Source organism: Rana temporaria, chromosome 2 (genome assembly GCF_905171775.1).
Source record: "Rana temporaria chromosome 2, aRanTem1.1, whole genome shotgun sequence".
NCBI classification, from domain to species: domain Eukaryota; kingdom Metazoa; phylum Chordata; class Amphibia; order Anura; family Ranidae; genus Rana; species Rana temporaria.
In genome coordinates this window covers 78,384,084-78,403,788 of record NC_053490.1, presented here as the reverse complement: position 1 = coordinate 78,403,788, position 19,705 = coordinate 78,384,084, and the positions used below count along the sequence as shown (strand labels likewise).

Here is a 19,705-nt window from a genome sequence, read left to right as displayed (position 1 = left end):
AAGTGTCCAATTTGTCTGAAGCAATGTCGCAGTCCCGCTAAAAATCACAGATTACCGCCATTACTAGTAAAAAAAAATGTTTTTACATCACAAAAACCTGACATTTTAACAATAATAATATATATTTATAAAAACGTGTGTTTGAGCTTTGGGTGCACACCCTAATGCAGGGGTGCCCAACCAGTGGCCCGCGGAGCCCTCTGATGTGGCCCGCGACCTCCTGCTCTGGGATAGAATAAAATACTGTTATTAAAGGTAAGTTTATTAAGAAAACACAGTGTATATATGGGCATGTGTGTTCTGCAGTGGTTACTGGGCTGCTTTCAAACTGATCCGCAGTTGCAGAGCAGTGCACCTGCAGGTTACCTGCACTGAGCTATAGACTTCTATTACCTGTGAATTTGGTGAGCTTTCTGAAAGTGCACCAACACTGCAGAATATAATAGAAGTCTAGGGCAAAGTGCAGCTAACGTGAAGAAAAGCCACAAGTAAACTGTGCTGCACCCGCGGTGCGGGTAAACAGTACATCGGTGTGAAAGAAGGCCCCAAGAAGACCCCAATCGGACCTTTTTGTCACCTCCTAAGGATTGATAGATATAAATTGACCTGTGTCCGTTTACAAATGCCTACCTCCAATCTGATCCAGGAAAAAAAAAGAATGGGTGTCAGAGTGAATGAGTGGGCTCTATAGAGTAGAGTGGGCTGCCATCTACCCGCTCCGATCATTGTGGCTCGCGACTGGTTACCAAGTGGCTTAAGTGGCCCTCACTCTTCAAAAGGTTGGGCACCCCTGCCCTAATGCAATAGGCTACGCGCACCTATGAATGTAGATGATGATATATTTACAGTTTTTGCAATTTTACACTGAGAAACATTATTTCGGAAATTTGTTTGATACAGATTGGTGAACCTCTGCCCATGTTTACTTCTGAGACCCTGTGGGGTAGATTCCATTAAAACTGGTGCACACAGAAATGGGTGCAGCTCTGCATAGTAACCAATCAGCTTCTAAGCTATATTGTCAAAGCTTAATTGAAAGAACTGAAGTTATAAGTTGATTGTTACTATGCACAGTTGCACCAATTTTAGTAACTCTCCACCTCCTGAGGCTCGGTTCACATTGGTGCGCTGTCCGACTTTGCGTGTGATTCGCACGGCTGTGCAAATCAAATGCGCTGTCTGTGTAATTCGATTTCAGCCATACAGATTTTATGGCTGAATTTGCATCGTATTCGCACCAAATTTGTGCAGGGCCTTTTTTTTGGTTTGCACCAGAATTGGTTGTATTAACACTCCCAGAGGTTTGCATAAGGCAGTGTGAACTGCCTGTGAGTCGGGTGTGATACGGGAACCCACAGTGGATTCGCAGGGTTTGCAGCAACGCACAAACGTAAACCAAGCCTGACTCTCCAAGATGTTTTTATTTAATTTTTTTTATACCCAATCATCTTACTGACGTGTTGCAAATTAACTCCATTGGTTGCAACTTGCATTGCTCCTATTATGCCGCGTACACACCATCACTTTATGTGATGAAAAAAAACGACGTTTTTAAAAACGTCAATTTAAATGACCGTGTGTGGGGAAAAACTTTGTTTTATGTCTTGTGAAAAACGACAAAAAAAAATTGAAGCATGCTTCAATTTTTTTGTGTCGTTTTTCAAAACGTCGTTTTTTTTGTTTCACAAAAAATCACTGTGTGTAGCAAAAACGACGTTTAAAACAACGTTTTTAAACCCGCGCATGCCCAGAAGCTAGTTATGAAGCGAGCTTCAATGGAAAAAAGTGGTGAACGTAACCGCGCTTTGCTAGAGCATTGTGAAAAAACGATGGTGTGTAGGCAACGTCGTTTTTGAAAAATGAAGTTTCAAAAACGTAGTTTTTTACTTCACAAAAAATGTGTTTTTTACTTCACAAAAAATGTCGTTTTTTTTCATCACATAAAGTGATGGTGTGTTCGTGGCATTAGAACGGTTCCATTGAATAGAGAGGACTGCAACATGTCAGGCAGCTGAGTCGCCCGACAGGTCGCCCCTGTGTGAACCGACTCTTGGTACCACTTACTTTGCCAGATTTTTGTTGCCCTGCCCCAACTGTTTTGAGATGTTGCTGCCACCCATTTCAGAATGATATTTTTTTCTTGGTTTAAACATTTGATGTTTCCTTTTTCTAATTGTGAATCGTATGGGTTTATTCAATTTGCCAGTCGGTGCATTCTGTTTTTTTTTTTAAGAAGATTTACAAAGTGTCCTAATTTTTTTTGGTATTGGGACTGTATAAAACACCCACACTGTTGATAGTTAGTTAATTTTTTGTTTTCCCTTTTTTAGATGGTTGTGAAAACCTTCATGGATATGGATCAGGACTCTGAAGAAGAAAAGGAGCATTATCTAAACCTGGCTTTGCACCTGGCTTCTGATTTTTTCTTAAAGCACCCAGATAAAGATGTCCGTTTGCTAGTAGCTTGTTGTCTTGCAGATATTTTCAGGATTTATGCTCCAGAGGCTCCGTACACCTCGCCAGATAAGCTGAAGGTAATTTCATTTTACTATTCTGTGATAAAATGACTGCAAAATCCTTTGCAGAGATGTGTTTTCACTTAGAGATTAACCACTTAGGCCCCAGAAGATTTGGCTGCTCAATGTCCAGGCCATTTTTTTGCGAGACAGCACTGCGTCGCTTTAACTGACAACTGCGTGGTCGTGCGACGTTGTACCCCACAAATAGAGCTTTCTTTTGGTGGTATTTGATCACTTCTGCGGTTTCTATTTTTTGCGCTATGGACAAAAATGAGCGACAATTTTTGCTATAATAAATATCCCCAATTTTTAAAGCTATTTTTTCCCTCAGTTTAGGCCGATTTGTATTCTTTTACATATTTTTAGCAATAAAAATTGCGATAAGCGTATATTGGTTTGCACAAAAGTTATAGCGTCTACAAAATAGGGCATAGATTTATGCCATTTTATTATATATTTTTTTTTTTTACTAGTAATAGAGACGATCTGCGATTTTTTTTTTTTTTTTTTTTTTTTTTTTTGGCACTACAACATTATGGCGGACAGATTGGACATTTTTGACACAATTTTGGGACCATTGGCATTTATACAGCGATTAGTGCTATAAAAATGCACTGATTACTGTGTAAATGTCACTGGCAGGGAAGGGGTTAACTGTGTTCCCTAGTGTGTTTTCTAACTGTAGGGGGATGGGAGTGACTGACGGAAATGAGAGATCGTGCTTCCTAGCTATTAGGAACTCAAGATATCTCTCTTCTGCCCTTACAGAACTCGGATGTGTGTGTTTTATACACACATACACGTCCCTGTTCTGGCTCTCATGCCCGGCCAGTGGTTATCGCAACCGCCGGTCACGTACATCCGCACCCCCACAGTGGAGCATGCGCGTGCCTGCTATTCCTCTTAAAGGAGCTGACCTACAGCTATGACGGCTCACGGGATCGTGTTGACCTGGCAGGTCAGCAAGTGGTTAAACATTTAAACTTACAAGGTGATACTTTTTTTTTTTTTTTCTTCACAAATGCTCCCCCAGCATACATGGAAAACTTCATAATAGACGCCTACATGCACAGCTAGAAAACCTCCGGCTTGTTTAGGTTAGAAATGTATTTATTTGCTGAAAATGGTTCAGGAAATTACCTAATTTCAAAATGATTCCATGGCTTGAAGATCACACTTTGGGGAAAACTCAGGAGCCAGATAACCATCTGCTGGCTTGAAAGCAAACCTGTGCTTTGTCATGCATGGTAAAGCAACAGGTTTGCTTTCATACCTATCTTTACTACAGTGCATTCTCACTTTTTCTTTGCTCTTCCAGCCTCCAGTAATTAATAAAGTGCCTGGTATTTTTTGTGTAGGGAAGCAGGTTGCTCGCTTTCTTTTCTTTACTTTCAATATTTTATATTGCGTTTTAAGCAAAAATGCAAATAACCAATACATAAGTGAAGTAGTATAATGGTTGCCATGAGTAAAAATAACAGTACAAATTAGTATAGTAGCATAAGGAAAGGGACGGTAAGGTTGCAGTGCAGTATGTATACCGTATAACAGACTCGGTGTTAAAACGAGAATTTTTATATCTCAAGCTTCTCCTTTCAAAGAGGAGTATGCACATATGAAAAATGCAAACAATATCAAATGAAAAGTTTTTTAAAATACAAACTTGTTGCCCTTAACTAAAGGACAAACCAGAGAGGGGGAACGCCCCTGGGTAGTGGAACACCACTACACCAATGTACTACAGAGACATAACCTAGAAAGGACAGGGGGCCTACCCCCTCCAAGAGGGGGTTGAGAAGGTCATAGCGACAACCGAATAATTATCTGGAAAATCCAGAAAATGTTCCAGAATATCTAGGATAATTGAAGAGGGATAGAGTGGAAGGAAGAGAAGAGCAAGAAGAAAAAAAATTCAATATTTGGAGGAAAAAAGGAAATAAAATACAATAAGAATTAAATGAAAACATTCATATACAGTAAGTGGCCCAGGTCAGCTCAAATTTCTTAACGGAATTCTGAACAATGCTCGTCATCTTCTCTTGAGACATCGTTCTAGAGATTTTCCTCTTTGCTATTATAAATGAAACAATAGGGCTCTTCCATGCCCGAGCAATCTTAATTTTGGCCTCAAGTAGGATGGACCTAATCCAGAGCTTGGGTTAATTTAGTTTTAGCTATTTGTTGATTGAGAAGAGCTATCCCAGGGTCCTGTGGCATAGATGGCCCCATGTGACTTTGCGATTCGGGTAAAAAACCCAATTCCAAAATCTTCGGATTCTGGGGCGCTGCCAAAAGATGTGGAGCAGTGAACCCGTATGCCCACTCGCTCTAAAGCATAAAGGGGATACTGCCGGATATATTTTTACAAAGCGAGTAAGTACCATGTACCAGCGGGATATGCCTTTCAGATTGGTCTATATCAGTGAGATATTATGCAGTCCCTTCAAGGAATGCGCAAATCACAAATGCCAAGTATCTAGATCCCATTCAAATACGAGGTCTCGTTCCCATCCCCACATATAGGGGGTTTTCTCTGTAGACTCCCCTAAAGCCAAGTAAATTAAATAAATACCTACTCTTATCTCCATGACCTTAGAACACCATTGTTCGTAAGATGTTACTGTTAATGGGCTTGGTTTCTTAACCCAAATAGACTGTAAAAAGTGAGAAATTTGGGTGAAGCGAAATTTCTCCGAAAGTGGCATCTCTAGTTTACTAACACAGTAGGCAAAAGAGAAGCCCTGATGGCATCTCTAGTTTACTAACACAGTAGGCAAAAGAGAAGCCCTGACGGTTTTTTTTTGGGGGGGGGGGGGGGCTTTATTTGAGATACAACTTTATTATGATCTTAACGAAAAATGTTTGGGAGTGACAGTAACAAACAGGATCACCATAGAACATTGTGATGTGACTGTAGCAGTCTTAACTTATAGTTGAAACTTTTAAAGGGAATATTATTTGCAGTCCCAAACAACTAGATATGCAGGTCCAAAATATGAAGGATTTATTTCTCAACTGCCACATTCACGCCAAAGCCCATTCATCTCCTTCAGCATCCCAAAAGGTTTAGCACATGTTCTGCTCAGCTAAATAAAGTGGCAAACACGCTGCGCCACTGACATCACAGGACAGTTGCCTATAAAACTAGACTTCTGACTCTGGGCTTGAGCTTCATTCACCTCACAGATCATCATCTTCATCTGGCAGTGCTGTGGTCTGGGCAATCTGTAGATCATTCTCATATTCTGCAGCCAACGCAGGATCCATAACCACTTCGGGTGGTGCAAGAGCAGGCATGGCTACAAACTCAAGGTTGGGATCCCCTATCCGTTTTCTGGCAAGCCAAAGGAAGGGCTTTTCAAAATTGTAGTTACTCTTTGCAGAGATATCATAGTACTGAAGATTCTTCTGCCTATGAAATATGATTGATTTTTGCCTTCACTTTTCTGTCCTTAATGTCCACTTTGTTGCCACACAAGACTATGGGGATATTTTCACATACTCTTACGAGATCTCTATGCCAATTGGGTACATTCTTGTATGTGACTCTTGATGTTACAAACATGATAATGGCACACCGAGCCTGGATGTAATATCCATCTCGCAAACCACCAAACTTTTCTTGACTGGAAGTATCCCATACATTGAATTTAATAGAACCTCTGTTGGTGTGGAAAATCAAAGGGTGGACTTCAACACCAAGTGTGGCTACGTATTTTTTCTCAAATTCACCAGTCAAATGTTGTTTTACAAATGTTGTTTTACCAGTACCACCATCACCAACCAGAACAAGCTTGAACTGAACTTGAGGTTCTCCCTGGGCTGCCATGGTATGTGTGTGGCTTCCAAGAGAGTCTGTGTAAAGCAGCGACGCCCTGACGATTTAATGAAATGTCCAATCCGTTATAGACCTTTTGACTGTCCACCATTAAAATGCCCGTATGTCACTCCCAGGGGGAAAAGGAGGGTTATAGAAAATATGGACTAGCGGGTGCCACACTGAAGCGATTTTTGGGTGACTTATGTAGGGAGTCGCATAAGGCTATCGAATGAGACAAAGTTGGGGAGAATATGGGGGTTTCGGGATTTAGGGTCATTCCAGATGAGATTGTCTATAGCAAAGTTAGGGACCGATTGTCTCTCCATAGCAATTCAGTCAGGTTTGACTCCTCTAGAGTAGACAATAGAGATCTGAGCTATATGAGCTGCCTGGTAGTATCACCAAAGATTGGGAAGGCCCAGCCTCCCCTGAAGTTTGGACCTATATAATATATGCTTAGAAAAGCGGTGCCCCACCCAAATCAGACTATTGCAGTTTGAAGAGATGGGTTTTGATTATTGGGATAGGAAGGGAGTGAAAAGTAGAAGATTTGGGGTAATATCCTAATTTTAATTGCATGCGCTCTGCCTAGCCGAGAGAGCCCTTTGTGACAGGTCAGTAGAAAGTTTTCTTAAAGAGTAGAAACGGTGTAAAGCTGGTCAATAGATGAAGCCAAATTGATCCCTAGATAAGGGATTTACTTCTTATTCCATGTGAAAGAGAAATGATCCCGCAGACGATCCACCAGGACGGAGAAGTTGATATACTAAGGGCCTGAGATTTGGACATATTGACTTTGAGGCCGAAAACTTGACCAAAATCGTGTAGCAATTTGAGAATTTTAGGAGTTGACATAAGGGATGAGGTGACGTGATGATATGCATCCTATCTCCTGCGAAAGGGTGAGAATAGAAAGCTTCTAACACTCTAGTAAAGTTGGGGGCAAAACCCCATCTTTTGAGGATGGAGAATAGAAAGGACCAAGAGACTTTTGTTGAAAGCCTTCTGAAGGTCTAATGATAATAAGTAGCCCTCCTGGGGAGGACCCCCGTTCCGCGGTTAGGCTAAATATGCCTTTAGTTTCCTACTTCACTATGATCTTTCCCTAGTTTTGAGATAATTGCAAGGTTAGCGGCAGGGTCCAGTGGTTTACCTTTCCTCAGAGAGTTATTAAAACAGGGCCATATAGGGAGAGGGAATGTTTGTGAATGTCTTGGGCAGACCCAATACGGAGACCCTTAAGAACATCCAGTTCCTCTGCTTCTGAAATATGGGAGTCGAGGAGGGAGCGATCTCTATCTTTAAGAGTGGGAAGGGGGATCCCCCCCCCCCCCCCGGAAGGCATCCAGACATCTGGGGTCCTCATCGTTTTCATTACTATATTGTTTAGAATAAAGAGTGGAAAGTTTCCTTGATACGATTTGGATTTGAGTAACTACACCCATCAGGGACCTAATTTTGGGAATAATGATGGCAAAATATTTAGGGGTCAGTTTGGTTGCAAACTTCGATCCGATTTAGTCTTTCTGTATATAAAAACAGCGTTCTGGCATCTTATGCCATGTACACACGACCGTTTTTAATGGTCTAGAAAAAAAAAAAGTTTTTTTTTTCAACCCGATTATTGTTAAGCCGGCCTTGCCTACACACGATCGTGAAAAAAAAAAATGCTCTAGCAAGGCGCGGTGACGTACAACGGCACTATAAAGGGGAAGTACCATTCAGATGGCGCCACCCTTGGGGCTGCTTTTGCTGATTTTGTGTTCGTAAAACTTTGGTGGGAGAGACGATTCGCGCTTTTCAGTCTGTTACAGTGTGATGAATGTGCTATCTCCATTACGAACGGTAGTTTTACCAGAACGAGCGCTCCCATCTCATTAAATTGCTTCTGAGCATGCGCGTTTTTCTTCACGTCGTTCAAGCCCACACACAACCATTTTTTATGATGTTAAAAACGTCAACTTTAAAAACGACGCGAAAATTTAGAGCATGTTCTAAATTTTTAATGCCCATTTTTTACGTCGTGAAAAATGCTCTGTTGCCCACACACAATCGTTTTTAATGACATTAAAAAAAGTAATTTTTTACATTGCGAAAAACGGTTGTGTGTATGCGGCATTAGACTTTTTTCCTGCTGCAGAGGTAGGGGTTAAGTTCAGAGCCAGTCTAGCTGTGTCAAGTTTAGATAACATAGCTGGAGTTAGGGTTACGTTTCTGGGCTTTGCTGGGGGATTTAAATCTCTTTTCAGGCTTGTCTATGTCGACCTGACGCTCTCGTTTTAATTGAGAAGCTATTTGAATGAGTTTTCTGCGGATCACCGCCTTATGAGCTCCTCGTAAAGAGCCCGGTGAGATGTCTTCCACATCATTCAGAAGAAAGAACTCCCGCATCTCCTTCTCGAACATAGTACATCTAATAGGGTCACTTAGAAGGGATACGGTCTATTCAAGCATATGTTTTGTGAGGAGGCGAATAGTAAATGAAGTCCTGGGAGGAAGGATTCAGTAGCCTCCAAATGTCTACCAGAGAATGGAGGAGCCTGGCTATATACGTAGGCTTTGCTTAAGGGGCCTTTTTGAGCTGGGGTGCCCCTGCCCCCTTTTTTGTCTGAGAGCTGGTCAGATGCAATATTAGAGTCCCCTCCCATTACTATCTGACCCTCAAAGTGGCGAGAGAGGATTTTTAGCATCTCTAAGAAAAACTGGGCCTGACCCTGGTTCGGGGCGCAATAAGAGATGAAAGTGTAGAGGCAACCGTCTTATGTCTTTTTAGCCAGGATGTGTCAACCCTTACGGTCCTTAATCATTTGAGCGTGGGAAAAGGGAACTTTTTTTTAGAGAAAGGGTAGCTACTGCCCTTTTTTGACCTCTGCATTTGCTAAGAAAAATGTGGGAAATTTATGATTAACAAACACTGGATTCAAATTCCCAGGAAAGTGAGTCTCCTATAGCAGGAGGACGTCAATACCCTGGGAATGATAATGCTGAAATTCCTTGCTTCTCTTTATCTGACAATTAAGGCCTTGTGTCTTATGAGATGCCACTCTCTAAGAGTTTCACCTTTCTTAAAGTGGTAGTAAAGTCTTTACTACCACTTTTACCTACAGGTAAGCCTATAATAAGGCTTACCTGTAGGTATAAAAAATATCTCCTAAACCTGTACGGTTTAGGAGATATTCCCCTCACAATGTGCCGCTGATTGTAGCGGCGCATGCGCAGCGGGAATCCTCGGCTAAAGGGTCGGCAGCCGCCAGACCTTGCCGGAATGAAATCTCCCGCGCGCATGCGGGTATACAACCGCTTTAACAGGTTTAGACATGGAGAGGAGAAATACACCATCAATTGATATATATGCACATACCCAGATAGCCTACCAAGGGTCCACTGAGAAACGAGTCTGTGAAGTTTCGAGTCAAAATCCATTGAAATGATGCTAAGGCCTCTGCCAATGTATCTGAAAGACGAGAGAGAACATAAAAGAACAGACAGAAAAGTTACAGAAGAGGAGGAGAAGAGAACCCAGAATTGGAATTGTTCTATTCTCTGGACACAGGACAGGATTTACCTAGTCCTGCTAAAAAAAAAGCCAGTGCATCCTGCCATCACCCAAGAGAACTGTAACCCTTGTGTCACAACAGGGGGAGGAGCACTGAAACCACTTCAGCCTTAGAGCCTCATTTATATAAAATATCAAAAAAGTCAATATCAAGAACATAGTGAATCTTAAGACCAAGGGCCTTCCCTCACAAAGTTAAAGCACACTAAAACGTAACACAGAAAAAAAAGTGTCAAAATGTAAGGTGCTGGTTTAAATTACATTAAAGTGGTTTTAAACCTTTACAGACCACACTTAACTACAGGTAAGCCTATTAAGGCTTACCTGTAGAGGTGCAGGAAATATCTCCTAAACCTCCACGGTTTAGGAGATATTTGCAAAAAAAAAAAAACGGCACCGATGTCTACGGCGCACTGTGGAAACCTTTTAGAAGCGGCGAGTGTGCCGTTTCTAAAGGCGATCGTGCCGTGACTGGCGGCTCCCGCACGCATGTGTGACGTCGTCACTGCGCTGGAGCCACGATACCTGGAAGCCACTCTGGAAGAGATGGCAGGGAATGGATGAAGGGAACAAGGACCGCTGCGGGGGCTCCGTTCTCAGGTAAATCATAATGAGCTAGTATGCTATGCCCTACCCTTCAAAGGTTAGCCAAGAGGGCCCAAAACCTGGAAAGGGGAGCAAGGTAAAAATTGCACCATATTAACTGTGGATCAAGGTGACTTCATGGGAGGAAAAACTAAACAATTGAAATAAGGTTGCCCCCAAATTGGTAAAGTAACAGTAGGGCACAGTCATAAACCTGTAACCTGGGAAAGAGTTTTTCTAACCAATAGTGGACCGACGAGGGTCAAATGAAAATCCGGAGGCAGATTGCACCTTCATGGAAGTTGGAGATGCAATGTTTTCCTTGTGTCTGCTTATGCCAGACAGGTCAGAGGGCTGTCTGGAGGTGGTAACTTGGAAGAGCCTTGGCGATTTAGCAGAAGATGCCCAGTTGTAGCAATAGGCTTTCACCATATTGGAAAGAAGAAAAGCTGTATGTTTTTATTCCGAAATTGAAACTGTAGACGGAATGGGAAAGACCACCAGCATTTCAGACTTTTGAGATAACGCCCCCAAGAGAGGATAAGGGACCTCCGGTGTTAGATAGTTGTGGGAGACAAGTCTGCAAATATTTGGACCGGGTTCCTACTGTATATTGAGATTTTTTGTAATCCCAGGCCTTCCTCATAACTTCCTCCTTGACAGCATAGAAGTATGGTTAAACCACAATGTCTCTGGGAAGACCATATTGGCGAGGGGGGTTGAAGAGTTCTATGGGCAGCATAGTGGTGTAGTGGTTGGCACTTTCACCTAGCAGCAAAAAGGTTTGCTGGTTCGAATCAAGACCACGACACCATCTGCTTGGAGTTTGCATGTTCTCCCTGTGCCTTCGTGGGTTTCCTCCAGGTACTCCGGTTTCCTTCTACTCTCTAAAGACATGCGGTTAAAAACACTTAGTTGGATAAAAAAGGACATCAATGTAGAAAAGTGCATGGCAGCAGTGGAGTACAATGCGTTTCGACTCCACTGCTGCCATGCACTTTTCTACATTGATGTCCTTTTTTATCCAACTAACTGTAAGTGTTTTTAACCGGCATTAAATACCTCATGTTTGTACGGAATCGCACAATGTGCCTTTCATTTCCTCCATGTACTCTGGGTATGGTTTGATCTTATATGAGTCATCTCCAAGTTGTTGATACCTCCCTCATCTTTCATCAAGTGAAGACTTCATTGTATCCTGTTGATCGCACACTCGGCTTTTGTTGATGCATCTACCATCCACATATATTCAGCCTTATTGACCCTTTGAGTGTATGCTCACTTGGGTTCAATATATCTGGTAAGCCTCCCTTTCTGGTGGCAGGTATTATCACTATACGTTTTGTTTCCTAAGAATCACAGTGGGTTTGACATAACAACTGAGTTTGTTCATCCATCTATCACGTTTATGTGCATTTACACGGACTTTCATTTATTTATTTACATTGCTAATTTTTGGTGTTGATCATAGACATTTAGTGTCTTCTTATTTATTCATCCATTTTTTAGCGCTACACATCTTTTGTATTTTGTTTTTTGCTTTCCTTCACTCACCGGATTGTGTGTAGCTGCTCATTTGTCACAATAGCGCGGATTTATTTTGGTTTTGTGCCAATCATATAGAACATGTTTAAGGAAAAATCTAAGAATTGGCACAAGGCACACTTCATACTTATGGTAGGTTATGTCGCTTGTGCTGATGTTTCTATTTTTAATTTAGACTGAATTTAGGCTTTAAATTGAGACTCCTTTTACAGCTTGGGCCCAGTAGCCAAGGGGATGCCATAGGATTTGATGTCTAATTGATGTATTTGCAAGCAGGTGCCTACCTTCTTCAGCACGGTTATCGAAGAAACATTTTAAGACTTGTCGCGTTCACTTTAAGGCTGCATTCACACTATAACGCGGCGTATTTTGCCGCGACTAATTGCGGCGTATTGTACCGCGATTTGCCGCGACAAAACGGGTAGTTTTAACCACCTTCTTTTTTTTTTTACAACACATTGTTGTCTATGCCGAACGCCGAAAGCCGCCTGAAAAAAGGGTCCGGGACTTGTTTTCAGGCGGCAGGCGTACTGCGTTCGGCGTGAGATGTGAACCATCTCATAGACAACAATGTAAAATCGCCCCTCCAGCGGCACGAGCGTCGGGCGTAAATACGCCAAGGTGTGAATGCAGCCTAAGAAAAATTGGCATCTCTCTGCATGAACAGTTTGTGTTTTGTAAATAGAGCTGATAAATTAAAATGTGAAAATATTTTCTTTCAACAGGATATATTTATGTTCATAACAAGACAACTTAAGGGACTGGAAGATACAAAAAGCCCACAGTTTAATAGATATTTTTATTTACTTGAGGTGAGTAAATCATCTTTGGGACATTGCTGGACTATATATTTGTAAGCAAAATCTGTTTTTCTTAATTGTGTTTGTACTTCTTTTTTTTTTGCACAGAATATTGCTTGGGTGAAGTCTTACAATATATGTTTCGAGTTGGAGGATAGCAATGAAATTTTCACACAGCTGTATAGGACTCTGTTTTCAGTTATCAAGTAAGTAAAGGCATCAAAACAGTTGTGCATTGCATATACAATGGCAATATATAGGAATTATGTTTTACTATGTATATAAAAGCTAGTAGAATATTAATTTTTTATTTATTTGTGAATATACAACGTAACAGATATAACACCCAGTCAGATGGCCGGTTTTTTATTTTTTTATTTTTTGTGGTGGGGCAGGTTTTAATAAGTACATATAATTCAACAAATTGAAAAAAAAAAGTTATTCCCCGTTTATACAATGGGCAGGCAACAACTACTACCTTCAAATTTTACACATATGAAGAGTGAATCTCTTATTCAAGTCAGATCTGACCCAAAGCCTTTAAAATGAGACAAAGGAGAAGTAAAATGGATTGATTTTTCAGCACTGCTAAGCAGGAAGCAGAGCCTGCACAAGCAATGATCACATAATACTACATACATGCAATATATATTACAGAGCTTTAGATAGAATACATTTAAGGCCTCATGCACACTGGACCTAAAATAACATTATAAAAACGCCAGTAGCTTTGCAGTAAGTGTTTTTAACTTTTTCCAAACGTTTTTGCAATAGCGTTTTTTCCGCATTCGCGTTTTCTGTTTTTTTTTTTTTTTTTTTTTTTTGAGAAAAAAATATTATTTTCTTTCTTCTTTTTTTTTTTTTCTTTTTTTTTTCCCAATGGATCAAAAACGTTAAATGCTGGTGAGCTGCGTTTATCAGCGTTGGTGTTTTTACAGCAGAAAAACGTCTCTCAGAACCCACTAGTGTGTTTTTTATTTATTTTTTTCTGCTCAAAAACACAAATGCCCAAAACTGCTGATAACAGCATATGTGTGCATGGACACAAAGGATAACATAGAGTTTAACCACTTAAGGACCCCTTCACGCCGATATACGTTGGCAGAATGGCACGGCTGGGCACAATCGCGTACTTGTCTCTTTAAGCCCAGCCGTGGGGTCACGAGCACGCCGCCGTCGGCGTGATCGCGACCTGGTCCTAAGCTCCGTGACCGCGCCCGCTGGACCTGCGAACCCGATCGCCGTCGGTGTCCCGCGATCGGTCATCGGAGCTGAAGAACGGGGAGAGGTGTGTGTGTGTGTGTAAACACACCTTCCCTGTTCTTCACTGTGGCAGTGTCATTGATTGTCTGTTCCCTGATATAGGGAAAGACGATCAATGACGTCACACGTCCAGCCCTGCCCCCCTACAGTTAGAAACACATATGAGGTCACACTTAACCCCTACAGTGCCCCCTAGTCTATTTTTGTTTATAGTGCAAAAAATAAAAACTGCAGAGGTGATCAAATACCACCAAAAGAAAATTCTATTTGTGGGGAAAAAAAGGACCCAACTTTGTTTGGGAGCCACGTCACATGACCGCGCAATTGTCAGTTAAAGCATCGCAGTGCCGAATCGCAAAAAGGGGCAAGGTCCTTAACCTGCATAATGGTTCGGAGTGGTTAATGACTGTAGAAAAAACCGTCAACAGCCAAAACGGCTGCTGTAAAAACGTCCAGCGTTCTTGGGGCCTAAAAAGTTTTTTGTTTTTTTTTATATTTACATTAATCTGACTGCTTTCACATACAAACCTAAAACCTTTACCCGACTCAAATTTTAGTGCTGTCTAGGGCTGCAACTAATGATTATTTTCATAATCGATTAGTTGGCCGATTATTTATTTTGATTAATCGGATAATAGCCTTAGAAAAAAAAAAAACGCATTTTTTTATTTTTTTTGGGCCAATTTGTTTTTGGGCAGATTACAAAACACAAATTGCCGCAAAAACACATTACATGCTTTTCTGCAGCTTCTTCATTGAAGTATATTGAATCAAACAAAAAAAAAAAATAGCACCGTTTTGTGTTAAAAAGTCCTTGCCCTTTCCAAATATGCAGCAGCTGAAAAAAAAAAGCATCGATGTGAACGTCGTGTCCCATAGGAAAACATGTAAATGAACTGTAGTGTTTCTGCAAAAAGCACCAAAAAGGTGTGAACACAGGCCTGAGATGTTTAGTAACATAATGGGGTTAAAAAAACAAAAATAAGTACAAAAAGAGCAAATAATCGCTACTGTAAGGGGTTCATTTTTATTTTTTTACTGTGGGACAGTGAAAGTAATATTTACAGTAGCGATTTGCTTTTTTGTACTATAAAGGGCTAATTTTAGTTTTTTTAACCCCATTATGTTACTGCCCGAATAATCGATTATGAAAATTGTAATCGATTAATTTCATAATCGATTAGTTGTCGATTAATCGATTAGTTGTTTCGGCCCTAGTGCTGTCCTTTAATGGGTTTGCATCTAACACTTTATATGTAGTAACCGAGTCTCCCAATTTTTCAGTTGGAAGTGGGGTTCTTCTGCTAAGGGGAAGCTATTTAACCACTTAAGCCCCGGACCTTTAGGCAGCTAAATGCCCAGGCCAGGTTTTGCGATTCGGCACTGCGTCGCTTTAACAGACAATTGCACGATCGTGCGACGTGGCTCCCAAACAAAATTGACGTCCTTTTTTCCCACAAATAGAGCTTTATTTTGGTGGTATTTGATCACCTCTGCGGTTTTTATTTTTTGCGCTATAAACAAAAATAGAGCGACAATTTTGAAAAAAATGCAATATTTTTTACTTTTTGCTATAATAAATATCCCCTAAAAACATATATAAAATGTTTATTTTCCCTCAGTTTAGGCTGATACGTATTCTTCTACCTATTTTTGGTAAAAAAAAATCGCAATAAGCATTTATCGATTGGTTTGCGCAAAATTTATAGCATTTACGAAATAGGGGATAGTTTTATTCTTTTTTTTTTTTTTTTACTACCAATGGCGGCGATCAGCGATTTTTTTTCGTGAGTGCGACATTAAGGCGGACACTTCGGACAATTTTGACACATTTTTGGGACCATTGTCATTTTCACAGCAAAAGATGCATTTAAATTGCATTGTTTATTGTGAAAATGACAGTTTCAGTTTGGGAGTTAACCACGCCCTCATCCCGGATCGCTCCCCGACCATTTCCGACCGCCGCATGTAGCGCGGGGGGGGGGGGTGTCCCGATCGGAACCCCGACCCGCGGAAAGGCAGGGACGTACATGTACGCCCAAATGCCTGTATGTGCCATTCTGTGGACTTACATATACATGCGGCGGTCGTTAAGCAGTTAAACATTGCCTGCAGATTCTGAAGTGTGCAGAAATAACAAAAGCATGAATGATTTGAATTGGAAGATGTGTTTACTTAAAATTATACTAAACACTCACTTTTTAATTTACATTGTCCCTTTTATTTCTGTATGTGGATGATGATGGCACTGTTATTATTTACATTTTAATGGTTTACCTTTTTCCTAATTGATATATAGATGTCACATGCCTTTTGGAATACAGAGTAAAAATAAATATCAAACTGTTTTAAATTGTCATACAAATATGTATTTCGATTTTAAATCTTTTGTATTTTGTTGGCAATAACATGGTGTGGACAGGTTTTTGCCAGTCATAGGCTGTCATGCCCTCCAACCTATGTCTTAGAATAAGAGGGAGGTGAAGCCTCCATGTAATATCCCACCCCCATTGTATTTAGCTGGTTAGTGGACATGGAGGAGGGAGTGGGCTGTCATTTACCTGAGTGTATACACCCACATGTGTGACTCTATAGTCACATGGGCTGCTTATATGTGATAGGGAGGAAATGCTCAGCATAGAAACTCACTGAAAACTGAGCACGTGCAGAACTGCCAACACTGCTTTGCAAAATCCCTAGCTGAAATGGGGACATGAACAGCAGGATCAACCTGTTTTTTTGCAGAATATGAATCTCGTAGTGACTGAGTGAGCATGAACGGCAGGTAATACACCATATGATGTGGGTTTAGTGACATTTAAGTATTGTTAACATGTTATTTTTCTTAAAGGATAGAGAAAGTGCACCTATCCTGTTTGATGTGTTAAGGTGACCCGACGAAGACCCCCCACCTCCAACCCACCCATAGATGCATACTTACCTTGATCCAACAGCCACTGCCTCCAGGGATTGTATACATCCAACGCTGCAAGTCCCCTGTGGGTCTGGCCATTCTTGCACAACAGAGCCCCATAAGCATCTATGGGGCAGTCTACCTCCGTCAGGAAACACTGGGAGACGAGCCCCATAGACTTCTATTGGGCTTCACTCTGCAGGTTTAGCCAGGACACAGAGGATTTGTGGTGTGAGGATGTAAACAATCCTCTGAGGCCGTAGATGCAGCAGTTGTGCATCTCTGGAGAGAGTGGGTGGGATCAATTAGGTCACCTTGATGGTACCCTGTTGACATAGTTTTGGTTGTGTGGTATTTTCTTTAGTGAGTGGAGTAATCATTGTTTAATTTTTCATTCTGTTTAGCAATGGTCATAATCAAAAAGTTCACATGCATATGGTGGACCTGATGAGCTCAATCATTTCTGAAGGAGATACAGTTTCTCAGGAATTGCTAGACACGGTTCTCGTAAACTTGGTTCCTGCACACAAGGTACTTGTTTTGTTTTTCCTCCCCCAAAAAAGTAGTTTATTGCTGTAAATGTCACAATTTGTAAAATTGTAATAATTAAAGGAGAAGTTCACCTTTAGTAACAAGTACACCCATATTCAGAATGTAACCTGTTACTAAAGCACCTGCATGCATACTTTTTTATTATTTTTTTTGCTGTTTTTTTCAAGTGAACTTTATCCTTTTTTAAAGTATAGAGTATATTTTTACTTCAGTCTAATTTAATGTAGTTATACACATAGGGCCAGTGAAATGGACCATCATTTGTTTTGCAGTTGGATTTCAGTAAATATAGCTTGTATTGGACCCAGTTATAGAAAATGTTGATCTTCAGTAAATACCAGCCTTTAATCTTAAACAACTGAACTGATCTTTTGATCATGGTTTCGGTAACCCGTAGTTCACGGTTACATTCGTCTGTTTGGCAATCTTTGTGTTTTGAAAGCTGGTTGAAACTGATTGAATTCTCATACATGTTGCCTTGTGTATGGTCAGTAATAATTCATCACAGTTAGGTCTGGTTCACACTATTGCTGGTTTGCACGGGCATGGCAGCTCATTCATCTAAATAAATAATAGAAAAAACAGATGTTACCGGCGCAAAAGGAAAAAAGATTTTCTCTTCCGTTCATGGACGGACACAGCAGCCTTTGACCTTAGGGTTATATCCGCTTCCTTCCAGGATAGTTAGGCAGAAATACAGCACTTGAAGTGTTAACAACTTTTCTTCAGTGCAGCTCCTGTCAGGGGGCGTGGTTCCCCGGGTATAACCCACACCCTGCTCTAGCAGCCCCAGTTTTTTTTCTGCCTAACGTCAGGAGAGGACAGGCCTTCTGGGTCCGTTCCGGCTCTCTCGGCCGTGTACATTCCGGGGGTACAGAATTGGCAAGCCGACTTCCTAAGTCGCACAACACTAGACCAAGGGGAGTGGTCACCCGGAGGTGTTTCAGAGTCTGCCCCAAAAGAGGGGCACTCCGGACATGGACCTCCTAGCGTTCCGTCTCAATCGGAAGGTGCCGCGGTTCGTGGCCAGGTCGAAGGACTCGTGGGTGGATGCGTCAGACACGTTGGTGGCACCTTGGGGTCACTATCGCCTAATCTACGCCTTCCCTCCTCTGAAGCGTCTTCCTCGCCTGCTGCGCAGAGTGGAAGCCGAAGGGATTCCGACAATCCTGATCGCTCCAGATTGGCCGCGCCGCTCCTGGTACATGGACATGGTGCGTCTGGTGGTAGCCGCCCCCTGGCATCTACCCATGAGAGAAGATCTTCTGTCGCAGGGTCCTATCTTCCACCCTGCTTTACAGTCGCTGGCTTTAACGGCGTGGCTGTTGAGAGCCCAGGGCTGAAGGACCGGGGCCTATCAGGCTCAGTGGTTTCTACCATGCTGCGTGCACGGAAGTCTACTTCTAGGAGAATTTACCATCGTACGTGGAAGGCCTACATCTCTGTGTGAGGAGATGAAGTGGCACCCCGTACATACGTGGTGTCCCGGATTCTGCTGTTTCTACAGTGGGGAGTGGAACAGGCTCTCGCATTAAGTATGGTCAAGAGTCAGATTTCTGCTCTGGCTGTTTACATTCAGCGACCCTTGGCAGCGCACTCCTTGGTACGCACGTTTGTGCAGGGGGTCCGGCATGTGGCCCCTCCGGTGCGCCCTCCACTGCCCCCATGGGACTTAAATTTGGTCCTCTCAGTGCTTCAACATACTCCCTTTGAGGACATTCGGAAGATCCCCTTGTTGACTCTGTCACAGAAGGTGGTTTTTCTGGTAGCAATTACCTCGATTAGACGGGTGTCTGAACTGGCGGCCTTGTCCTGCAAGGCCCCCTACTTGGTCATCCATAAGGATAAGGTGGTGCTGCGTCCGCAGCCTTCTTTTCTCCCAAAGGTCGTTTCGGCTTTTCACATTAATGAGGACATTGTTCTTCCATCCTTATGTCCTCAGCCGAAGAACCCGAAGGAGGCCACTTTACATTCCCTGGATGTGGTTCGGGCCCTTCGAGTGTACTTATCGGTGACGGCTCCGTTCCGGAAGTCAAACTCACTGTTCCTGTCGGTGTCTGGTCCTGGAAAGGGCCTGGCAGTCTCGTCTGCCACAATTTCTAGGTGGATCCGTCAGGTTGTGCTTCAGGCCTATGCCCTGAAGGGGCGGGT

The 19,705-nt window shown here is 42.0% G+C and overlaps 1 protein-coding gene and 1 pseudogene across 2 annotated transcripts in view; one reads left to right on the top strand and one right to left on the bottom strand.

The window, feature by feature from the left end:
* Positions 1-19,705, top strand: part of PDS5B (PDS5 cohesin associated factor B) — a 166,383-nt gene that overhangs the window by 39,057 nt on the left and 107,621 nt on the right. For both annotated transcript variants that reach the window (XM_040340427.1, XM_040340426.1), the window contains exons 3-6: positions 2,331-2,534; positions 12,751-12,837; positions 12,934-13,031; positions 17,407-17,533. In XM_040340427.1, coding sequence (XP_040196361.1) covers positions 2,331-2,534; positions 12,751-12,837; positions 12,934-13,031; positions 17,407-17,533 — 516 coding nt within the window. The remainder of the gene's footprint in view (positions 1-2,330; positions 2,535-12,750; positions 12,838-12,933; positions 13,032-17,406; positions 17,534-19,705) is intronic.
* On the bottom strand, positions 5,453-6,389 carry LOC120929167 (annotated as a pseudogene).